Source organism: Olea europaea, chromosome 12 (genome assembly GCF_002742605.1).
Source record: "Olea europaea var. sylvestris chromosome 12, O_europaea_v1, whole genome shotgun sequence".
Lineage (NCBI taxonomy): Eukaryota > Viridiplantae > Streptophyta > Magnoliopsida > Lamiales > Oleaceae > Olea > Olea europaea.
Window position 1 is genome coordinate 5,800,418 of NC_036248.1, and position 21,684 is coordinate 5,822,101.

General features: G+C 36.5%; 3 protein-coding genes across 4 annotated transcripts; 2 read left to right on the forward strand and 1 right to left on the reverse strand.

Moving 5' to 3' along the window:
- Nucleotides 1–1,332: 1,332 nt before the first annotated feature.
- On the forward strand, nt 1,333–12,158 carry LOC111405346. The gene is made up of 5 exons (XM_023034174.1): nt 1,333–1,514; nt 6,405–6,840; nt 7,557–7,781; nt 8,443–8,826; nt 11,391–12,158. Exons 1-5 carry the CDS (start codon nt 1,348–1,350, stop codon nt 11,853–11,855), a joined length of 1,677 nt encoding a protein of 558 aa, XP_022889942.1. The 5' UTR covers nt 1,333–1,347; the 3' UTR covers nt 11,856–12,158.
- Nucleotides 12,159–13,836: 1,678 nt separating this feature from the next.
- On the forward strand, nt 13,837–15,686 carry LOC111405347 (organic cation/carnitine transporter 1). Its single transcript, XM_023034175.1, has 2 exons — nt 13,837–14,250; nt 14,319–15,686. The coding sequence occupies exons 1-2, from the start codon at nt 13,875–13,877 to the stop codon at nt 15,542–15,544; spliced, it is 1,602 nt and encodes a 533-aa protein (XP_022889943.1). The 5' UTR covers nt 13,837–13,874; the 3' UTR covers nt 15,545–15,686.
- A 25-nt stretch (nt 15,687–15,711) lies between these two features.
- Nucleotides 15,712–18,500, reverse strand: LOC111405349 (kinase-interacting family protein-like). 2 transcript variants are annotated; one of them, XM_023034177.1, is made up of 3 exons: nt 18,354–18,500; nt 17,815–17,926; nt 15,712–16,811 (listed from the first exon to the last, which is right to left on the reverse strand). In XM_023034177.1, the coding sequence occupies exons 2-3, from the start codon at nt 17,909–17,911 to the stop codon at nt 15,844–15,846; spliced, it is 1,065 nt and encodes a 354-aa protein (XP_022889945.1). In that variant the 5' UTR covers nt 17,912–17,926; nt 18,354–18,500; the 3' UTR covers nt 15,712–15,843. The 2 variants fall into 2 exon arrangements, with proteins under 2 accessions (XP_022889945.1, XP_022889944.1); XM_023034176.1 differs by having other exon boundaries at nt 17,815–17,931; nt 18,354–18,485.
- Nucleotides 18,501–21,684: the final 3,184 nt, after the last annotated feature.

The window sequence follows — 21,684 nt, forward strand, 5'->3', positions numbered from 1 at the left end:
TTCTCCTTTATTTTTTTACCAGAATTTTCGATTATTATATATGTTCACGTGGTTGATGCACTCAGCTATTTAGTTTTAAGAATAAGTCAATCTAAACATGCTTATAATCTTGCTAGAGGAAGCGAAACTGGGCGCCTATGGTAATTAATAATATTAAGGCCCTGTTGAGCCCCATTAGTTTTTCATTAGAATGAAAATTTTGACCGTTATCCATCACATGAAGTTACCATATTTGACTTTTTATCTCTTATGTGGGGCTTATAACGACTATATTTTTTATTCTTATTTTTACAATAATGTGGCTCAAACGGGAGCTAAATAAGACTCGATAGTGGATGGTCTAAAAAGAAAATAAATAAATAAACGTCAATTTCATTATTATTATTATTTTTTACTAATCAACGTTTTTTTTTTTGTTTTTATTAATTTGTTCTTTCATCCTTTGAATGGAAGGTTAAGTTTGAAAATTGTTATTGAGTTGCAACCATTTTAGCTAAAAAAAGAAAAAAAATCTTCAAATTTAAAGACAATTTATATCTAGCCTGAAATTAAGGGGGAAAAAATAGAATAAGAAGAAAGAGTGTTAATTTATGAAGATAAAATTAACAGCTAGTTTGGTAGAGATTTTAATCCAATTAAAATCAATTTTTTGATCGTTAGTTCACTATTTCACTCGTTATTTTTGAATTATACTCTCACAGGTTGGATCCACTTTATCTATAACGATAAAAAAAAATCAATTATCAAAATCTCTATCAAACAAACACTAAGCTCATGTTTGGTTTCCATTCTTTCTTCATTAAAATGAAAAATATAACCGTTATCCATCACATCAAATAATCAAAATTGAATTTCTATCTCTTGTGTGGGGTCTGTAACAACTATATTTTTTTATTTTCATTCTTCCAAAATTAAGAAACAAACGGGGCTAAAATAGGAAAATTATGTCCCTGTTTGATATCCATTCTTTCCTCATTAAAATAAAAAATATAACCGTTATTCATTACATTAAGCCACCAAATTTAAATTTTCATCTTTTGTGTGGAGTCCGTAACGATTATATTTTTCATTCTCATTCTTCAAAAAATAAGAAACAAACGGGGTATATTTATTTTTGTCTAGATGGAGACATTTGCACAAAAGTAAATAAATTATTTATTTTCAAGAATAATTTACAGTCAGCAAACTTTTTCAGCACGCTGAACCTTCTGAGTTTATTATGGAGTACCTTCCACCACCACCGCCGCCATTGCCCCTGCCACCTCCAACGTCGAGATCATAAAGACTCCCTTTGTTCACCCTAACAGCTTCCAAAGCCAAACCTGCCACCGTCACTGAAACTCACTCATGAAGATGTCAATATACGCCACCGTAGAAAGAACACTGTTCAAAGACAAAAACGGCGGAGCAACCCATTTCACAATCATCAAACACCGCTTCTTAAGCTTCTTAATCTGGCAAGCCCTTCGGTTTACTTTTTTACTTTTTCTCTCCAAAACCATTTTACTTTTCCTGCTTACTTCAACCTGTTAAAGTAAGCATTCACAGATCCATTTCCCTATGTAATTGAAGCAATTAACTTTTTCAATTGATAAATTCTAGGTCCATTACCCTGACTGTACCTATCCTTCGGTTCGAGCCAGATTTCACGTGACGATTCCTTGTGCATAACACTAGGATACAACTCCTTAGGGATCGAATTTATGATCCATGATGAAACAATGTGATTACATCTACGCCAAGCAGCATATAGAGGTGAATCTATTGAAGGTCTTGATAAAGATCCATCAATGAAACCTTCTTTGTTTTTCACGCTCAAAGCCATTTCCACAGCTCGACTCCACGTCGAGTAATTTTCATCAGAAAGCATAACCGATACAATCTGCATACCTGTGTTGTCTCCATAGTGCACGTAATAAGGACTCGCAGGATTTGAAATCATTCGTTGAGCTGCAATTATCAGGTCTTTACCACGATTATCAGCTTTTGGTGAAGAATTGTTAGTCGAAACTTCAATTTCAGCATCTGAATTCGTTGCCATGAACGAAAGTCTTGATTAATGCTCTGATACTATGTCAATTTTATACCCTAATTAGAGAGCAAAATGAAAGAAAACACGAATGGGAAAAGAACTTTTCTCTCTTAATACTGTTCGTGATACAATTGTGTATATATATACATTTAACCAAAAAAATGACAACTCAGCTAACTGGTGAATTACATAAATAACCCTACATTCCCGTAAGAAGTGCAGCATCTAAGTGAGGCTTTTCTAGGGGATTCAAGATATTGACTTAGAGCCTGCACTGAGAATGACAAATCTGGTCTTGTAATGGTCAAGTATAACAGCCTTCCAATTAGCCTTCTGTACATTCCTGGATCATCTAGCAACTCCCCTTGATCTTTAGTCAATTTTAGACCCTGCAACATAGGACATTTGGCAGGCTTTGATCCTAAATAACCTGCATCTTCAAGGATTTCCAAGGCATACTTACGTTGACAGACAGCAATGCCTTTGGATGATCTTACAACTTCAAGCCCCAAAAAAAATTTTAAGACTCCTAAATCCTTCAGCTTGAACTGATTGTCCAGATTCCTTTTAAAATGCTCAATGTATGTCAGATCATTTCCTCCTATTATGATGTCATCAACGTAAATGAGCAACACAGTATAAGAGCAGTCAGTTCTCTTGCTGAAAAGTGAGTAATCAGACTTAGATTGAACAAATCCTTGAGATATGATGAAGGATGACAGCTTGGCATTCCATTGCCTTGAGGCTTGTTTGAGTCCATAGATAGATTTGTTAAGTTTGCATACCAATGTGACACCATTCTCCCCCTGCTGCTCATACCCTGGAGGCATCTTCATATATACTTCTTCCTCGAGGTCTCCATGAAGGAAGGCATTGTTTATGTCCAGCTGGTGCAGATGCCAACTTTTACTGGCTGCAACTGCCAACAACGCCTTGACAGAAGCTAACTTAGCCACAGGAGAAAAAGTTTCCTGATAATCAAGGCCAGCCTGTTGAGTAAATCCCCGGGCAACTAACCTGGCTTTCTTTCTATCTTCAGTTCCATCTTGCTTAAGTTTGATCTTGTACACCCACTTACAATCCACAGCCTTCTTATTTGTAGGAAGTGAGGTGACTGTCCAGGTATTATTATTAACTAAAGCCTGATATTCATCATTCATGGCTTGACACCAAGCTGGGGATCGAATTGCCTCTATAAAATTCCTTGGCTCAACATTGGTAGATAGTGACAACACATAAGCCCTGTGAGCTGATGAAAGTGAATCATAACCTAAAGTGTTGGATATATCACAGGATTTGCCAGCACCATGATTGGGAGTAGGTGAGGTAGAATGTTGTTGGGAACGTTGAGAGGCTAGGTCACAATGGAACTATTGGAGATAGCTAGGAGATTTTCGAAGTCTAGTAGATCTGCGAAGAGGGTTGACATTTGAATGTTGTGAAATAGATTGAGGGGTAGGATTAGATATAGGTGAGGATGGGGATAAGGACACAGGAGTAGAGGTAGAAGGTGGCAAAGATGGACTAGGCTGTGATGGTAAAGATGATGTATGAGGAATGCAATCTGATATAAGAGGAGATGAAAAAGGGAATAAAAGGGCTTGTGGAGATTGAGTAGAAGTTGCATCACAGTAACCAAGGGTAGCTAGGAATGTAGGATCATTGAATGGAAATATATTCTCATGAAAAATGACATCCCTAGAAACAAAAACCTCATGTGTATGCATATTGTACAGCTTGTATCCCTTTTGAGTGGGAGGATAACCAATGAAGATGCAAGGAATAGCTCTAGGGTCAAACTTATGCCTATGCCTTTGAAGAGTGGAAGCATAGCATAGTGAACCAAACACTCTTAAATGAGAGTAAGAGGGCTTTGCTGAGAATAGGATCTCATGAGGGGAGTTGTTTGATAGAGATGTACTGGGTATACGATTAATGAGATATGTGGCTGTCAAGATACAATCTCCCCAAAAATTGTCAGGAAGTTTGGCTTGGAATTTTAAAGCTCTAGCAACGTTCAATAAGTGTTGATGTTTACGTTCAACTATGCCATTTTGTTGTGGTCTCTCAACACAACTCACTTGATGTATGATCCCTTTTGAGGAATAAAAGTCAGTCATGATAAATTCAGCGCCATTATCAGATCTTAGTGCCTTAATTTTGGTACTAAACTGAGTTTCAACCATATTGGAAAAGGTTAGGATAATTTTCCTGGTTTGTGACTTAGTTTTCATTAGGAAAGTCCATGTGGATCTACTATAGTCATCCACTATAGTCAAGAAATATTTCGAACCATCAAGTGAATGTGATTGATAAGGACCCCAAATATCACAATGAATTAGCTCAAAAATGGATTGAGAAACATGTAAACTATGAGGAAAAGGTAATCGATGCTGCCTTGCCATAGGACAAATATTACAATGAAAGTCAGAATTCAACACAATTTCAGGTACAAACTTCTGTAAAGTGAAAACTTTAGAATGAGGAATATGTCCTAACCTATAGTGCCATAGTTCAAAAGGCAACCTAGTGACAGCATTAAAACTAGGAACATGGTCATTGTTCATGACTTTATTACAACCAGCATTGAAATGATGAAGAACAGATTTGTTGGAACAGGTAGTGTGTGATGGACCACTGTTTGAAGGAGTACGAAGCTGGTAATGATACAATCTAGCTTCAAGTTTCCCAACTCCAATTGTTGTCCATGTAGAACGGTCCTGAATGAGGCAATGGTCAGATAGGAATATTAGGCAACAATGGTGAGAATGAATGAGTTTGCTAACAGAAACCAGATTGCATTGGAAAGAAGGAATGCACAACACATTAGTTAATGATAGATTTTCAGACAACTTCACAGATCCTATATGAGTCACACGAGCCTCATCTCCATTAAGAAGTTTAACACTTGCATTTACCTCAGCAGTAATGGAGGATAAATGATTGATAGAACGTACCATGTGGTCTGTGGCACCAGTGTCAATTATCCATTTATCTTTAACAGCTGAGACTGCTAGACAATAAGTGTTACCTGAGAATAAGGGAACATCTGGCATAACTAGGTTTGCTTAGCTTTGATTATCAGCATTACCAGATTGAGGGATCACATTTGAGAGTTGAGTGTGAAGTTGTGGCTTCAGTATATTGAGAACTTGTTGGCATTGTTCCGGTGTGATAGTCAAACTTGAGAAACCATTTGACAGATCAGAAGAATTAGCATTTCCAGTTGCTTGATGTGCACTCGAAATTGGTTCCTTGCTTCTGTCCTTTGCCAACCTATGTCCTGGAGGATATCCATGAAGTTTATAACACTTCCCTTGTATATGTCCAAGCATCCCACAGTAATTGCATTTTGGCCGTTCCTTCCTTGAATTTTGGTTTGTGTGTGCTGATCTCTGGTTATTTCCAAAATTTGTTGAATTATTCATCAATCTACTTACAAATGCACCAGTTTCCACATGGACTTGGCTCCTTGATGCAACATCTCTTTGCCTTTCATCTTGTTGAACTAATGCAAACACTTTGTTCAACATTGGTAAAGGCTCCATCAGTAATATCTAACTTCTTACATTGGAATAGCACTCATCTAACCCCATTAGGAACTGCAATATCTGTTCCTCACTTAGATGCCGCACACCATGTGCTCAGATATGTGAAAGGAACACCAGGGCAAGGATTATTCTTTGCAGCAGATTCTAATTTTGAGCTCAAAGCTTTTTGTGATGCAGATTGGGCGTCGTGTGCAAATACAAGAAGGTCAGTTACAGGGTTTTGCATATTTCTTGGAGGGTCCTTAATATCTTGGCGATCAAAGAAGCAACATACTATATCAAGGTCATCAGCTGAAGCAGAATACAGGGCCATGGCAGCAGCAGTCTGTGAAATAATTTGACTTAAGAAGGTGTTGACTGATCTAGGGGTTGATCATCCTAAAGCTGCTCTACTATTCTGTGATAATCAAGCGGCAATGCATATAGCTAGCAATCCTGTCTTTCACGAGAGGACGAAACACATAGAACTAGATTGTCATTTGGTGAGAGAAAAGATACAATCTGGTGACATAAAAACCATGTATTTGTCCACAAAAATCAGCTAGTAGATTTGTTGACTAAAGCTTTAGGGGGAGCTAGATTTCAGATATTATTATCCTAGATGGGTGTTTTGAATATTCATCAGCCATCTTAAGGGGGAGTTTTAGGGGAATGTAGGGTTATTTATGTAATTTACCAGTTAGCTGAGCTGTCATTTTTTTGGTTAAATGTATATATATACACAATTGTATCACGAACAGTAGTAAGAGAGAAAAGTTCTTTTCCCATTCGTGTTTTTTCTCATTTTGCTCTCTAATTAGGGTATAAAATTCACATTTCCCCTTCACTCAATCCCCTTATACTCACAATTTCCTTTCCCTCTTCTATTTCCTTTTCTTCCACTTTTCCCTCTTCCTCTTCGCAATTTCCCTATTCATTCTCTCCTCTCCTAACCCACTTCCCTCTGCATCTCCGCTCGACCTCCTCCTCGGTTTGGCTCGGCTTCTTTTCGTTTCCAGAGGCTCGGCTGAGCCGGAACTTAGGAGAAAAATTAGGGTGTCATTGAGCTATGTTTTGTTTGTGAACTTTTGCGCAGTGGCGGGTGCAGTTTCCTTAATTTGCGTGTGCTGGGGTTGTGAAGTTTATAATGTAGAGTCGAGGTCTAGATGGTATGATGTATATGGGAAGTTGGGGGTTAGAGGTTTTGTGGTGGGGTTGTTTTATGGGATGCACTATGTGTATAAACAGCGATGGCTTTTGCGATTTCCGATTATTCAGGTAACTATGATGTTGATTTATGGGCATAACATTTCATTGTGATGAAATTGTGAAGAAAAAAATGATAAATATTATGCTCTTTTATCTCAATAATGAAAATCGAGTTTTGTAAGAATAATAATACTTGCTAATGTAAATTCAATTTGAAGGGGTGTTTATATGGAATTGTATTTCATCAGTTAGATTTGACAATATATTTGCATACATCCTTGCATATGATGTATTAATAGTTCCTGTTTGTTTTCTGTAAAAATATGTAATGCTTCGATTGTAGACGTTCAGTAACCATACATTATCAAAGTAACCTTTAGTGTCTGCATCTTATGTGTAGCTTTCAATGAAACATAAATGATTCAGAAAGCATTCCTTGAATTTGTTTGATTTTATAATCGCGTCTGCAGGGAGAATACACGTTGATTTGTTAAATATTTTAGAATAGGATGTTTTGTGTGGCAAAACACTTCTAGGTGTAAAAGGCTAATGCTGTTCAATTTTCATTTATTGATTTCCCTGTGTTTATTGTATGGTTACAGAAGCAAATCAGTTCCATTGGATCACCCTTGAAATTTTATTTGCAATGCTTGAAGGATAGATAGATTAAGATTATTCTGTCATGCTGGAGAGATTGTCGTTCTATGAAATCATCAAGAACTGCAGTTTTGTTAATGTGATTCACTTAATAACATAATCCCTTGTATCATGTCTACTATCGACAGCGTCCTCCTTTCTTCAGCTTTAAGATAGGTCTTCCCTTAGCTGTTGGGCAAGCTTTAAAGTTTTCAGCTGCTGGTTACCTGTTATCAGGTGTGCTAGCTTTTTTCCTACCTAATGGATATACAAGTCAGGACACGATGGGAAAGTTCATGAGCGAGCAGATTATCTTCTATATTGGAAGCTTTGTAGTGATTCTTTGTTGGGAATTAAACCATCATTTACATCAGGTTTCTTCCTTAGCAAGCATGTTTTATCAAGAAAAAAAAAAAATTCCCTTTGAACCTTTTGAATTTTAATTCCTTATTGTCACCTAGGAAAGCATCTCAAGTTGTTATCTGACACCATATTATTTGCATGCATGAATAATATCTCTGACTATTTAGGTGATTAAGATTATTCTGTCATGCTGGAGAGATTGTCGTTCTATGAAATCATCAAGAACTGCAGTTTTGTTAATGTGATTCACTTCATAACATAATCCCTTGTATCATGTCTACTATCGACAGCGTCCTCCTTTCTTCAGCTTTAAGATAGGTCTTCCCTTAGCTGTTGGGCAAGCTTTAAAGTTTTCAGCTGCTGGTTACCTGTTATCAGGTGTGCTAGCTTTTTTCCTACCTAATGGATATACAAGTCAGGACACGATGGGAAAGTTCATGAGCGAGCAGATTATCTTCTATATTGGAAGCTTTGTAGTGATTCTTTGTTGGGAATTAAGCCATCATTTACATAGGTTTCTTCCTTAGCAAGCATGTTTTATCAAGGAAAAAAAAAAAAATTCCCTTTGAACCTTTTGAATTTTAATTCCGTATTGTCACCTAGGAAAGCATCTCAAGTTGTTATCTGACACCATATTATTTGCATGCATGAATAATATCTCTGACTATTTAGGTGATACACACAAAGCGGTTTGTATTTGCACCTCCAAAAGGCTCAGCAGCTGCAGAAACAAATCCAAGCGAAGCACTTCTTGACACTCTTGAGGAGAGCACAACAAAGTCTCTTTTGCAGTATCTTGCATATCTTGATCTATGTATGGTATGTGAAAGCAATGTTGATACATGGCGCCGAGCAGCATTCTTTGAAGAGACCGGCGAGACTTATAAAAGAGTAATAGCTGTATGCTTGAGGCCTCTGGAACAGCTCACTGTAAAGCTAAATGAAAGTCTAGATACCCCTTCAATAGATAACTCCTCCCACCTGTCCAGCCAGTTATACTTGCCGGCAAAGGGACCTGAATACTCTAAACTCTGTGAATCAATTTATGACACCCAGGTAGAATTTTAATACTTCTATTCTCGTGTTGATTTGTTCCAGAAATGATATCCTTTTCTTATAATTCGATGTTCACCTTTCAGTTTCTGGAAATTGATATTTATTATGTTGTATGCTGAAGAATTTGTGTAAATATCTGTAAATTTTTTTTTATCAGATCTTCAGATTTGTTTGGGATTCTCAATTCATATATTTAGGTAATTCACGTACTAGAAATTTCATGGTCTTTCAACTGCTTACTAATGTACATGCACTATGTTTCAAACTGACACATTCTCCATTTTTCAGTTATATTGTTTTGTGCATATGATTATACCTTCTCATCATACTATTTATTTTATGCATTTCTTTCTCCATTGGGCCCGCTTCAAACAAAATGAGAAAAAAGGGTAGGAAGGCAGCTGCAGCAGCAGATAAGGAAGAGATTTAGAAAAGTTCATTTACAAAAAATATGTACTCAGTACCTATGATAATTGTTACACACTTCACAACATTTTCATTATAACTGTCAAACAATATATTTTTTTTCAGAGCTTCATTTTTCATTTTGATTTCATTTATCTTGACTGTAAGCATATGCATTTAGACCACTAGGTTGGTCACTGAGACATATCGAGTTTCTGGAAATTGATATTTATTATGTTGTATGCTGAAGAATTTGTGTAAATATCTGTAAATTTTTTTTTATCAGATCTTCAGATTTGTTTGGGATTCTCAATTCATATATTTAAGTAATTCACGTACTAGAAATTTCATGGTCTTTCGACTGCTTACTAATGTACATGCACTGTTTCAAACTGACACATTCTCCATTTTTCAGTTATATTGTTTTGTGCATATGATTATACCTTCTCATCATACTATTTATTTTATGCATTTCTTTCTCCATTGGGCCCGCTTCAAACAAAATGAGAAAAAAGGGTAGGAAGGCAGCTGCAGCAGCAGATAAGGAAGAGATTTAGAAAAGTTCATTTACAAAAAATATGTACTCAGTACCTATGATAATTGTTACACACTTCACAACATTTTCATTATAACTGTCAAACAATATATTTTTTTTCAGAGCTTCATTTTTCATTTTGATTTCATTTATCTTGACTGTAAGCATATGCATTTAGACCACTAGGTTGGTCACTGAGACATATCGAGTAAAGAAAATTATCAAATTAGTACGTTTGGATTCTTGTACAACCGTCACAGTGCTGATGGTAGAGTAACATGTTGATGTTTTATGATGATATATCATGTAACTGCAAGAGACAAATACACTTTCTCTAGAATATGAGATAAGACACTACCTTTTCTGTTATTTGGGAAATTCTTAAAATTATCTAGAGCGTCCACTATATGCTTTTATTTTCCTATTGTGAAATGGAGACATCACATTATTGCTTTCAGTCCTGACCTCAGAGCTCAATTCTCAGATGAGAAAAATTAAATCATATTCTGTTTGTTCCTTTGTCCTATGCCAGTAAACTTCTGGATACATCGCACCACATTGGAATAAAGAAATAATCACCGGCTTTTAACTAAAGGGGTCTATTGCTATTTCTTATGCATCCTAAACTTGCATCTAAACCGAACCTCCACCCTGCACCACCGATTACAATACGAACACAACCAGCAAAACAGAGTAATCTAGTTGCTTTAGCTTGATACTTAACTAGAATATAAAAGTATCTCATCGTCACCGTCCAAGATCAAGAAGTGATAAATAGAGGCATTGTCAGAAAAGGGTTTCAAGTTTGAGCTTGAAGTATTTTCTGTAATTTGTTTTGACATTTGGAATTACTATATTTGAAGCCTTTCAAATTGTGCCCGATTGCCTTTTTACATGAAAGCAAGGGAGGTATTCTATGAATAAGGTCTACTCTTACTATTCGCTACCAAGAGTTTTTGTTTAAAAGTTCAATAGAAAGAACACAAGAATTTGTAATCTTTATGCATGGACATATTTATACCTCTGACAACGGTAGATTTTGTTATTATCCTAAAAAACCTAACCATTCAATTGTGAGGACAGATTGACAAAGAGTGCGTTGTTCAAAAGTCTGAACACCAACAAATTTAGGCAAATTTGTATTCATTTAGAAAGTTGAGTTATCACCTGACTTGTAAAGCTGTTGACTTCTTGACTTAATCTGGTTTTCAGGTTCCTGAGAATCTGATATGGTAGTTGTTTCTGACTCCGCATCAGGCCACTCTGTTTTAATTTTGATTTTAGGGAAATGGGTTTCATGGTAAATTTGCTTGCAAATATGCTGACACTTGTCAAAATTATATGAACACTTAAAACACTGGTCAAAATTTTATGGCTGACATACATCGTGTGATGTGAGACAGAAGTTAAGGGGATAAAGAGAAAATTTAGAAGATCAATGTAGTATAAGAAGTAAAGTATTCTTCTCCTCTTACTTGATAAATATGCAATCAAGGAACCAAAACTAATAATTCTACATCATTGAGAACAAACAGACGAATAGATAGCACTAACTGTTTTCGTAGTACGGTTCCACCATTTGGGCTTTGAACAAGATGCTAACTATTGCTTCTCTATGTCCCAGGTATGTGCCCGGATTGTTTCATCATTGACTGCACGTTCACACAAGGAGGACAGATTTGGGATTGCTCAACTCTCTGGAAGTAATGCTGCCGTTATCTCAATCGTACTATCATGTTTGCTGGCTGTTGAAACTCTCATGGGGAAGAAGACCAACTTACAGTCCCCAAATCATCTGATGGTTCCTGCTGGAATCAATTGGGCCACAATAAGCACAGAGAGAAGAGACTCTACTGTAGGTGCCACAGGAAAAAGAAGAAATAGCCCTTTTTATGCCAAAGCATATGAAATTGCTGGTATTTTGAGGAGTTCAATTTACTGCATTGTCTCTGCCTTCCACAATGAGATGCTCAACAGTTCTAAAGCAGGACATCTTGAGAAGGATTGGATCGTTAGTGGTAAGCCTCTCTATGGAACCCACGAGCTCCTTTTACAGAAATTGCGTCTTTTCTTGGATTACCAAGCTTAGCTAGTGGCTCATTTGTTGGATCTTTTCCTCTCATTCCGTGTGGATACAAATTTTGAATTGTCACTTTTATGATTCTTGCAATGAGCTGAGGTTTCCTTTTTTATTAAATAGAAAAGAAAAAAAAGGAAGACAGACAGTATACCATGTAATCCGCTTCTCTTGAATACTCACAAATATACTGTAAAAGTTCCATTAATATATGGATATTTGGGATCATTTCTGAACCTATATTTTGTTTTAGTATGGCTGTCAGTTTGTAATTTCTCAAAGTATATATTTCACATTTCTGTCAATTATGCAAAATTGGATTCCATGTCTCAATCCTGAAGGGAACAAGAGCCTTATGTAACATGTGGGTTGAATAGGTGATCATCTTTATTTAGTTTACAATACGTACTACACATTGTTATTGCCTTTTCTTTATTGTCGAAAAGTACAGTCTTAGAAACTGGCAGTTCACCAAGCCTTCGTGATTGAGGTACTTGGTAGATATTGTCATTGCTAAAAAAAACTGGCTTTTGTGGCCTAATGGCTTCTTCTTTTCATCTACACATTCATCAGAGTCTTATGCTTTTTTTTTTCTTGGTACACCTTGTTTTTTCCCTAGATGAGATTTCTTGAGGAAAACATGGTCATATCTATAATGTTGTGCTTTGTTTTGAGATAGTTGTGATTTGTGGATGGTCGGAAATTGTTCTCCACTAGGATACTCCCCAGTCCCCTATTTTAACTCACAGCCACAGAACTGGATGACTTCATTGTTTCTAGTCGAGTGTCAAGTTTGGCTAGTGTTTTATGTTCTGTTTATATGTTCTATAGAACTTCATTTAAAGCTGATGAAGTATTTCACAAAATTGTGATGCAGTTTTCATATAATGTGCTTGAAGAGATATATATAATCTTGATTTAACATGGTTCAATATTGTACGAAAAGGTTTGACTCCGATGTGTTTTTTGCTGGTTGTGGCAATGAATCGAATTCAGCGATAAAAAATTGTTGTATTTTGTATAAATGCAAATAAAAATTGACATTTTGTCATTATTTTCTTCCTTTTTTCTCTCTTTTTATTCCTTTCATTCCTCATATTCTTATTTTCTGCAGTTGTCATGTATATATTTTCTAACAAAATAAATTTGACAATTTCCAAAAATGAAAAAATAATGAGGCAGCAATGCCTTGTTCTCCTAGTCTCTTTCATGGTGAACACGTATATCCATTGCCAAGGCATATAGGTTTTCTATAAACCACGAGCAAAATGGGCTAAAATTCTTAGCCTTCTGGAGGATTTGAGTGGGAGAATTGAAATGGATGTCAAGTTCATGTTGAGTCAGTTTTCATATGAGCACAACGGTTATTGGTGGAATCGTAATGGTCCCTTTGTTTATTTATGCTTTTCTTTCAAAATCAGGATTATACGAATATTGGATTTGAAAAACATACGCGCATTTACATCATGAACGAAAAATGAACAATTTTTTGGTATTTGTCAAAGATGTGCGAACAATATTTTCACATTGGGTTAGACATGAATTCTGGACTTTTGCAGAAAGTTGGGGGGCCTCAACTAATCGCGATTATCAGTGATTCCATTATGAGGGTCTAGCACATTAGATATATAATGTAGACCTTGATGGAGTGTGATTTTTCCCATGTAATCACTCAATTATGTGTGGACTAGGATGATTCAAAGCATACTTTGTGACGTGTAAGCAATATTCTCATATCCATTGGACGTTGAATATTCTTGAATTGGTCAGGTGAATGGAATAATACTGAATATTGAGATGAATGAATGGCTAGTGATTAGAGTAGGAGCATCATTTTTTCTTACTCGGATTGCCACCTCCAAGCAATGAGAAACAAGAAACTTTTTTATAGTGGCAGAATGCGTCACTGAACACTTTACAAAAGAGAGGCAGTGGACATTGGCCATGCCAAGTGTAATCCCAATTTCCCAAACCTCTGGATATAAAACAGAGACACTAGGTAAAACTTAAAAAAATACCAAATAATTGAATATGGAAGAAGAAAAACAAGGGCTTGTAAAGGGAAGAGAGAACAGGTTACAATTGACAGTAGATGAAGTGGTTGAAGAATATGTAGGATCATTTGGATTTTCACAACTGGTTCACGTATTTTTGGTGTCATTGGCTTGGATTTTTGATTCCCACAACACTTTGGTCACCATATTTACTGATGCACAACCACACAGTTGGAAATGCATTAGTCCTATATGTGATGAAAATGAGGCTTCTGTTTGTGGATTAAAACCAGGAACTTGGGAATGGGCTGCTGGGAATTCAAGCTCTACTATTGCTGAATGGGGACTGGTGTGTGATCAAAACTTTCTTGCTGCTATACCAGCATCACTCTTCTTCCTCGGTTCCTTACTAGGTAAACATTTTCCATCTCTTGATTTTCGTTGAACCACTTGATCTGAAAGTTTTTACTTGCGCAAACAGGGTCAGCTGTGTATGGTAGGCTAGCAGATGGATTCTTGGGAAGAAAAAGATCAGTGCTTCTTTCATGTCTTCTAACCTCTGCAACAACTTTTCTCACTTCACTTTCTCCAAATATATGGATATATTCTCTTCTCCGTTTTGCCAATGGATTTTCTAGATCAGGCATTGGCATTTGTTGTCTTGTACTCTCAACTGAAGCTGTTGGCCGCAAATGGCGTGGTCAAGTCGGCCAATATGGCTTTTTTTTCTTCACCGCAGGCTTTCTTTCACTTCCTTTGATCGCATATCCAACTAGAACTTGTTGGAGAAACATATACAAGATCATCTCGTTCCTTCCTCTAGTCTATGCCGTTTTTATACTTGTGCCCTTTGTATCGGAGTCTCCTCGTTGGCTTCTAGTCCGAGGTAGGAGCGAAGAAGCTCTTGATGTATTGAAAAGATATGCCAAAGTGAACGGGAAGAAGTTACCTCCAAATCTAAGTCTGCTGGAACCACCTTCTTGTGCTGAACGAGGGGCTGTTCAAGGCACAAAGAACCTATGGAACACTAACTGGGCTGCTAAAAGAATGGCTATAGTAATGATTACTGGTTTTGGAGTTGGTTTTGTCTATTATGGAGTTCAACTCAACGTCGAAAACCTGAACTTTAACCTCTACTTCACGGTAGCCATTAACGCAATGATGGAGATCCCGGCTGTTTTTGTTGGCAGTGTACTCTTGAGCTTCACCAACCGTCGTTTGCTCTTCTCCATATCGGCTTACATTGCTGGAATTTCATGTATCCTCTGCATTATCTTCTCAAGGACATCGCACAAAAAGGGAAATCGATCAAAAGGTAGTTTAGCTCAACTAACTATTGAAGCAATAGGCTTCATGGCTGCTTCAACTGCATTTGATGTGATGTACGTTTATTGTGTGGAGCTTTTCCCTACAAACGTGAGAAATTTCGCTGTTTCTATGCTTCGACAAGCCTTGATGCTAGGCGCGTCTATCGCTCCTCTACTAGTTGTTGTTGGTCGATTCAGCCCGTCTCTTTCGTTTCTTGTATTTGGGCTACTATCCATTGTCAGTGGAATGATAAGCCTGTGGCTTCCTGAGACTAGAAACTCCCCACTCTATGAGACTTTGGAACAGCAAGAAGAGGAAGAAAAATTCAATACTATTAGTGATGACATGGAAATTGAACTGGGCAAAGAGATAAATAACACAAGCGTATTTACAATTTAGTGCAATTTATCACATTCCCACCTCTCCTTGTACATATTTGAATACATTTTGCCACTACAGTTGCTACAGTAGCTCTGAAAGAAGAATGAAAGAGCTAAATTACAAGTATTATATTAATGAAAAGAAATATGCAGCTTGAATAGATGTTTTCTCACATTAGATTCAAGAAAACAAACAAGAACGACGAAACATGTATTAAGATTCTTATCATAAGATTTGATAAAGTTTAACGCTCAAGAACATAGGAAATCGCTACACAGTGCTATTATATACCATCATCTGGTAATTTTTGAATAGTTTTAATTTTCTTGGCTGTTACTAAAATTGAGATGAGGGCCACAAGATCCACAACTGAATAGATCCATTTTCTTGACCCTATTCCACAACTTGGAAACTCTTGCACCTTCAACACCTCCATGTTTAGGCTTGAAGTCCCTTTTCACATTGGCAGCAGCACTTGCACGCACTTTGAAGCAGTTATCCAAACTCACCTGACCTTTAATCCTACCAGTCTTTTTCTTAGCTTTGATTTTCTGTTCATCTTGTTTAACAAGTTGTTCATAGTACTCCTTGTTTCTCTTCTCCAGTCCATATATCTGCCCTTGCAGATCTTCAATCTTTCGACTCAGCACGAATACCCTGTGATCCTCCCTCGTCTTCAACAGACACCTCGCCAACTCAGCAGCCTTTCTCTTCAGAAACAGAGATTCTGAAACCAACCCTTTGTTTTCTTCTGCCAGTGAGGACAATCTGTAGCCCAATGTCGCGTTATCATTAAGTAGTATTAACCTTTCCGACTCGAGCACATCCAACAAGTTCTTTTGCAGCTCTATCTTTCGTGCTGATTCACTAGACCTCTTCTCTGCCATCCTAAGCTCGTTTGAAAGAATCTCGTAGTCCACTGTGTTCATAACCATGTCGGCTACCATCATTTCTACATCCACTTTGGCTGGAAGTGGAAAGGGAGATTGGAAAGACAACGAACTTTCTGCATCTGAATCAATGACTTCCTCCGAGTCTCCATGATCAGACCGTTGATTTTCATTGAAATTCGAGGGCGAAGAACAATGACTACGATGATGATAGTTCTTGGCAAGTGATTGGCAATAACGGTCTGCCAAAGAGAGGTAGTCATTGTACAAGTCTTGAAGCAATGCAAGCAGCTGAGGCCTTTTCTGATAGTAGGCATTGGCCCTTTCTGCAAAGCTATCAGCACTGTCTTCTTTAGGGATTTTTGATATCAGCATCTTCATCCTCTCGTCCAAATCTGATAAAACCGAAATTATTTAATTATATGATAATCTTGGCTTTATTTGTATAACTTTTGAAATTTGAATTCTAACTAGAACACATTTTTTTTTTTTCAAATAATTAACATTCATTTTATTTACAAGAATGGACCCATAGCACGTCCTGGATATCAAACAGCAGTGACAGTTTTGGCTCCATTTGACAATGAAATGGACTCAATTCATTTGAAATTCAAAATGATGTCGCTCAAATTATGCACAACCCTTCGTTTCACCATTAATATTTACCTTCGAGAACAACCATAAACAAGAAAACTAGCTAAATATGCTCAAGGTTATATCTATTCACTGTCAACGTGAAAGCTTCGTTTACATGTAACTATAAGTAGAACAATCTCCATATAGCCAACGGGATGAGCATACACTATAATTAGACTCCAAACATTGTAATTGTTTTCAATATTTTTGCTTATTTATAATTAATTGGCATTATACGATTCAGTGTTGGAACATGCAAATCAATGTTGGGGTACAAGAATATAGCCTAAATCTTGTACAGAATAAGACAATCTAGTTAAAATGGTAAAAAGGATTGGCCTTTTCTGCCTAAACGGGTCGGGTACGTGACAGAAGAATGTACGTAACACATGGGATGACATAAGAATGGGAGATTCGAATCAAATTGTTTCTGCAAAATCAGGGATTTGGTTTGGCAAAATGGTTCAAATTTTGAAACTAGAAAGGTGCAGTTGAGGGGGAATTGGTCTTTGCAGGCTTTTTGAATTGAACTTTTCTGGGTCATTATATGGTTGAAAGTGACCCATCAGAATAATCTGATACACTCAAAGCCAAAGAGAGGAAAGCAGGGTAAGGTTTCATCTTCATTTCCTTTTTCTGGGGACCCACATTTCAAATTATATGCCCAACGAAAAAAAAAAAAAGGATTATTTTGAAAAGTACGAATACAAGTCTCATATGCCCAATGAAATAATAATAGTAAAGCAGTAAATTAATTTTTACCAGCAATAGTGCAAAGAAGCCAAGAAGGTTTACTGAAATGGTTTGACGGTGCATAAGCTTCTGCACCAGCACCATTTTTCTTCATTTTTGCAACCATTTCCGCAGACAAAATCTGACCTACAATACCAGAAATTAATGCAGGCACCAGACAAGACCCATCATAATTATATACATACGAGTAAATTGATCTGGAGGAGTAAATGACGCAGCCTGCTTGCAGTAGTTAATGCTTTAAATGGAGTACAATTATGAATAAGAACAGCATAGAAGAAGTTAATAAGACAGTAAATATACATATTATAGAATATTACAGCATTCAATTTTGTTGAAAAATACTGCAAATTACAAACAACCCATTTCATGTTTAATCTTGTTAGTGTGTGTTCTTGGGAAGTATCGTGAAGAAAACAAAACAAAGGAAGAACAACAAAACCCAAAAATTCAACTAAAATCTTGGAAAAAGAAAACTGTGGATAAAAGATTAAACAAAGAATGCAGAAGGAGGATGGAACTTCAAATCTTCAGCGATAAATTCATACCTTTAATTGTTGTGTGAATCGGACTGGGAAAACACGCACAACACACAGTGCAGACTGCAGATGAAGCAGCTTATATAAAGGCAGAGTGGCCAAGTAAGGTTTGATATTTATATCCGACGTATAATAGTAAGAGGCATGGCATGCTCTACTTACTTCTTTGGAAATAGAGCCTATAAATTAGCCGCCAATTATTGGGTTTTATGAAATAAACGTGTCATTTTTTATTATTGGTATGATTTTTGTTATATAACATTTCTCTATTTAAGATTTAAGTAGATGCTAAAGGATCAGCAATCTAGAAACAGTTGAGTGATTGAACCCTTCTTTGGTTATCATTTCGGAGAAAATAATGCATTTTGAATGGTAGATCGATAAAGAATGTGTAATTAAAAATTAAAGAAAAGTTTTAAATTTACGTTTAATATTATTTTATTGAATAATGTGTAGTTGAAAATGAATTTTTAGAAAAACAAGAATCAAACAATGACTGAATATTTTAAATGAGATGACATTTAAATTGTCAATCATCGACAGTTTAGATAAATAGCATTATTGAACCTAAACCCACATTTGATCGAGCTTACGAGTTATTTTACAGGATGAAAAATTAATTTTTTTTGAAAAAAAAATTATTAGTAAAATTAAATTTGAATACTATTTTTGACGAATAAAATAACTAAAGTAAATGAGATTCTCTAAAAGATGGGCCGAGTTTCTAATCAAATTGACAGGGATAAAAGTAGAGTATTGGCTGTATATTTGGGACCCAAGGCCCAACTCACTAGTTGAGATGAGACCTATGGTCCGTTATATGTCCTGGGCTTAGGCCCATGGAGTTATTCTTCTAAGGGTGAAAACAGAACCCTTTAATCGATTTTCGAAGCTATAACTTTGGGTTCATATGGACCTGTCAACATTTCAGATTTGAATAGAATCAAATCATTTAGAAATAGTTCAATTTAGCTGTTTGAAATTAAATAAAATATTGTTTTTACGGTTTGTGTTAATTGAAATGGTTAAATTTTGTATTATTTCATTGCTTTTAGCTTATATTGAAACCAATATTTGAATTTGTAATACTGATGTAAAGGTTCCAATTTTAGATTTTATTGAGATTTTAAATTAATATATTTATATTTTAATTTGTTTCAAAGGCGTTACGTTTGTGTCACAATCCATGTTTTGAAATCCAAATCGAACGGCAAAAAGTGGATTATTATGAAAAGTTTTTTATTTGAATATTTTTCCAAATCTTTTTTAAAAGATTTAATTTAAGAATATACAAAAACTATTTAAATCGAACTGTATTCACCCATATTTAAGATGGGACAAGACTTGACCAAGACATTTTAGAGTAATTGCTTGCAGAAGAGGTCATAAGCCATTGTGCTTATCGTTTAGATACAAAGATTACGTAAAAATAATCCACATCAAGAAACCGAAGCACAATTTTACATTTGAAACATGCCAAGATTCTTCAATAAACCGGAGAATAGTTATATGGAAAGCCATGTTTAAATTGAGGATTACAAAAGATAAGTTGTTTGGGGATACTATGCAGTACTTAAAGATGTCGATTATTGATCATATCCAAGAAGCGTTGATAAGATTCTTGTCTTTGTAATCTCATGTTGTCGTTAAACGTTTTGATGAATGCCTCGACTTTGTTGTTCAACTCATCAAGACTCATTATAGAATCTCTTTGTAGTCCACCTCGTCGCATTATCGACACTGCATCGTTAAATGTTTCTGATTTTCTTAGCTCTTTCCACGCACAATAACTTGACCTTGAAGCAAACAATTCCTCTGAATCAACTCTTTGCACTCCTGCAGCCCTTCGCCGTCGAACCGCATCCCATGTCTCACTCTTCTTCATCACTTTTTCCCTTTTAGGCTTTTGCTTATCTTTTCCTTCCCGGGTGATCGCTTGCCATGTGGCATCCATTGTATTCGTATCCTCATATTCCTCCTCACTATTTTTCTCATCATTATTTGTAGTTGACTCGATCTTTTTGTTATGCTGTGATGGTACGACCGTTGGTAATGCTGACAGTATGATTGCCGGTGATTCTGATGATACAACTGCCCTTCGCCGTCGAACCGCATCCCACTTCTCACTCTTCTTCATCGCTTGTTCCCTTTTAGGCTTTTGCTTATCTTTTCCTCCCCGGGTGATCGCTTGCCATGTTGCATCCATTGTACTCGTATCCTCGTATTCCTCCTCACTATTTTTCTCGTCATTCTTTGTAGTTGACTCGATCTTTTTGTTATGCTGTGATGGTACGATCGTTGGTAATTCTGACAGTATGATTGCCGGTGATTCTGATGATACAACTGCCCTTCGCCGTCGAACCGCATCCCACGTCTCACTCTTCTTCATCACTTGTTCCCTTTTAGGCTTTTGCTTATCTTTTCCTCCCCGGGTGATCGCTTGCCATGTTGCATCCATTGTATTCGTATCCTCATATTCCTCCTCACTATTTTTCTCGCCATTCTTTGTAGTTGATTCGATCTTTTTGTTATGCTTTGATGGTAGGACCGTTGGTAATTCTAACAGTATGATTGCCGGTGATTCTGATGATACAACTGTTGGTGATTCTGACGGTATGACTGCTGGTGATTCTGATGGTACCACTGTTGGTGATTTGGAAACTTCTCTGTCATGATTTTCGACATCTGCATCGTCATGGTGGTGGTGGTGGTGGTGGAATCGGGAGGATATTACTATCAAAAGAATTACGAAATTGATGGCTGCGATCATGCATAGCGAGGAAGACAAAAACGAGTTGCAGAATTCGACTAGAATTTGCGGGAAAGTTGGAATCTCGGCCTCTTTGAACATGAGGAGAATGGAGATGAATCCTGCAGATAGAAACAAGATCTCCAAGGCCTTTATTGCAATCTGCACGAGTTTCCGTTTATTATGTGCTAAACTCTCTACCAACACAAAGGCCATATCAAAATACCTAATTAATAGGCGAGTAGGTAAGTGAAATTAAGAGACTCCAGAGACTGGGATATGTGTGTGTGTGTGTGTGTGTGTGTGTATATATATATATATAGGCAAGGTTCATGTCATTCATGGTGGCAGTTTTTGTATTGGGGTTTTCATTTCTTTTGCAGCTTACCCACTACTAGAAAATTATATTAATATTAGAGAGACTTCACTCAACTGCACTAAACCAAAACCACCTTTAAGCTCCACTATATTATATATAGAATTGTTTCCATTCCAAAGGGCACATTTGTAAATTTTTAATTTTTTAACTGACGTTTATCAGAGATCACCAATAGATATTTCGATGGAGACTTTTCATCACCAATTTTTAGC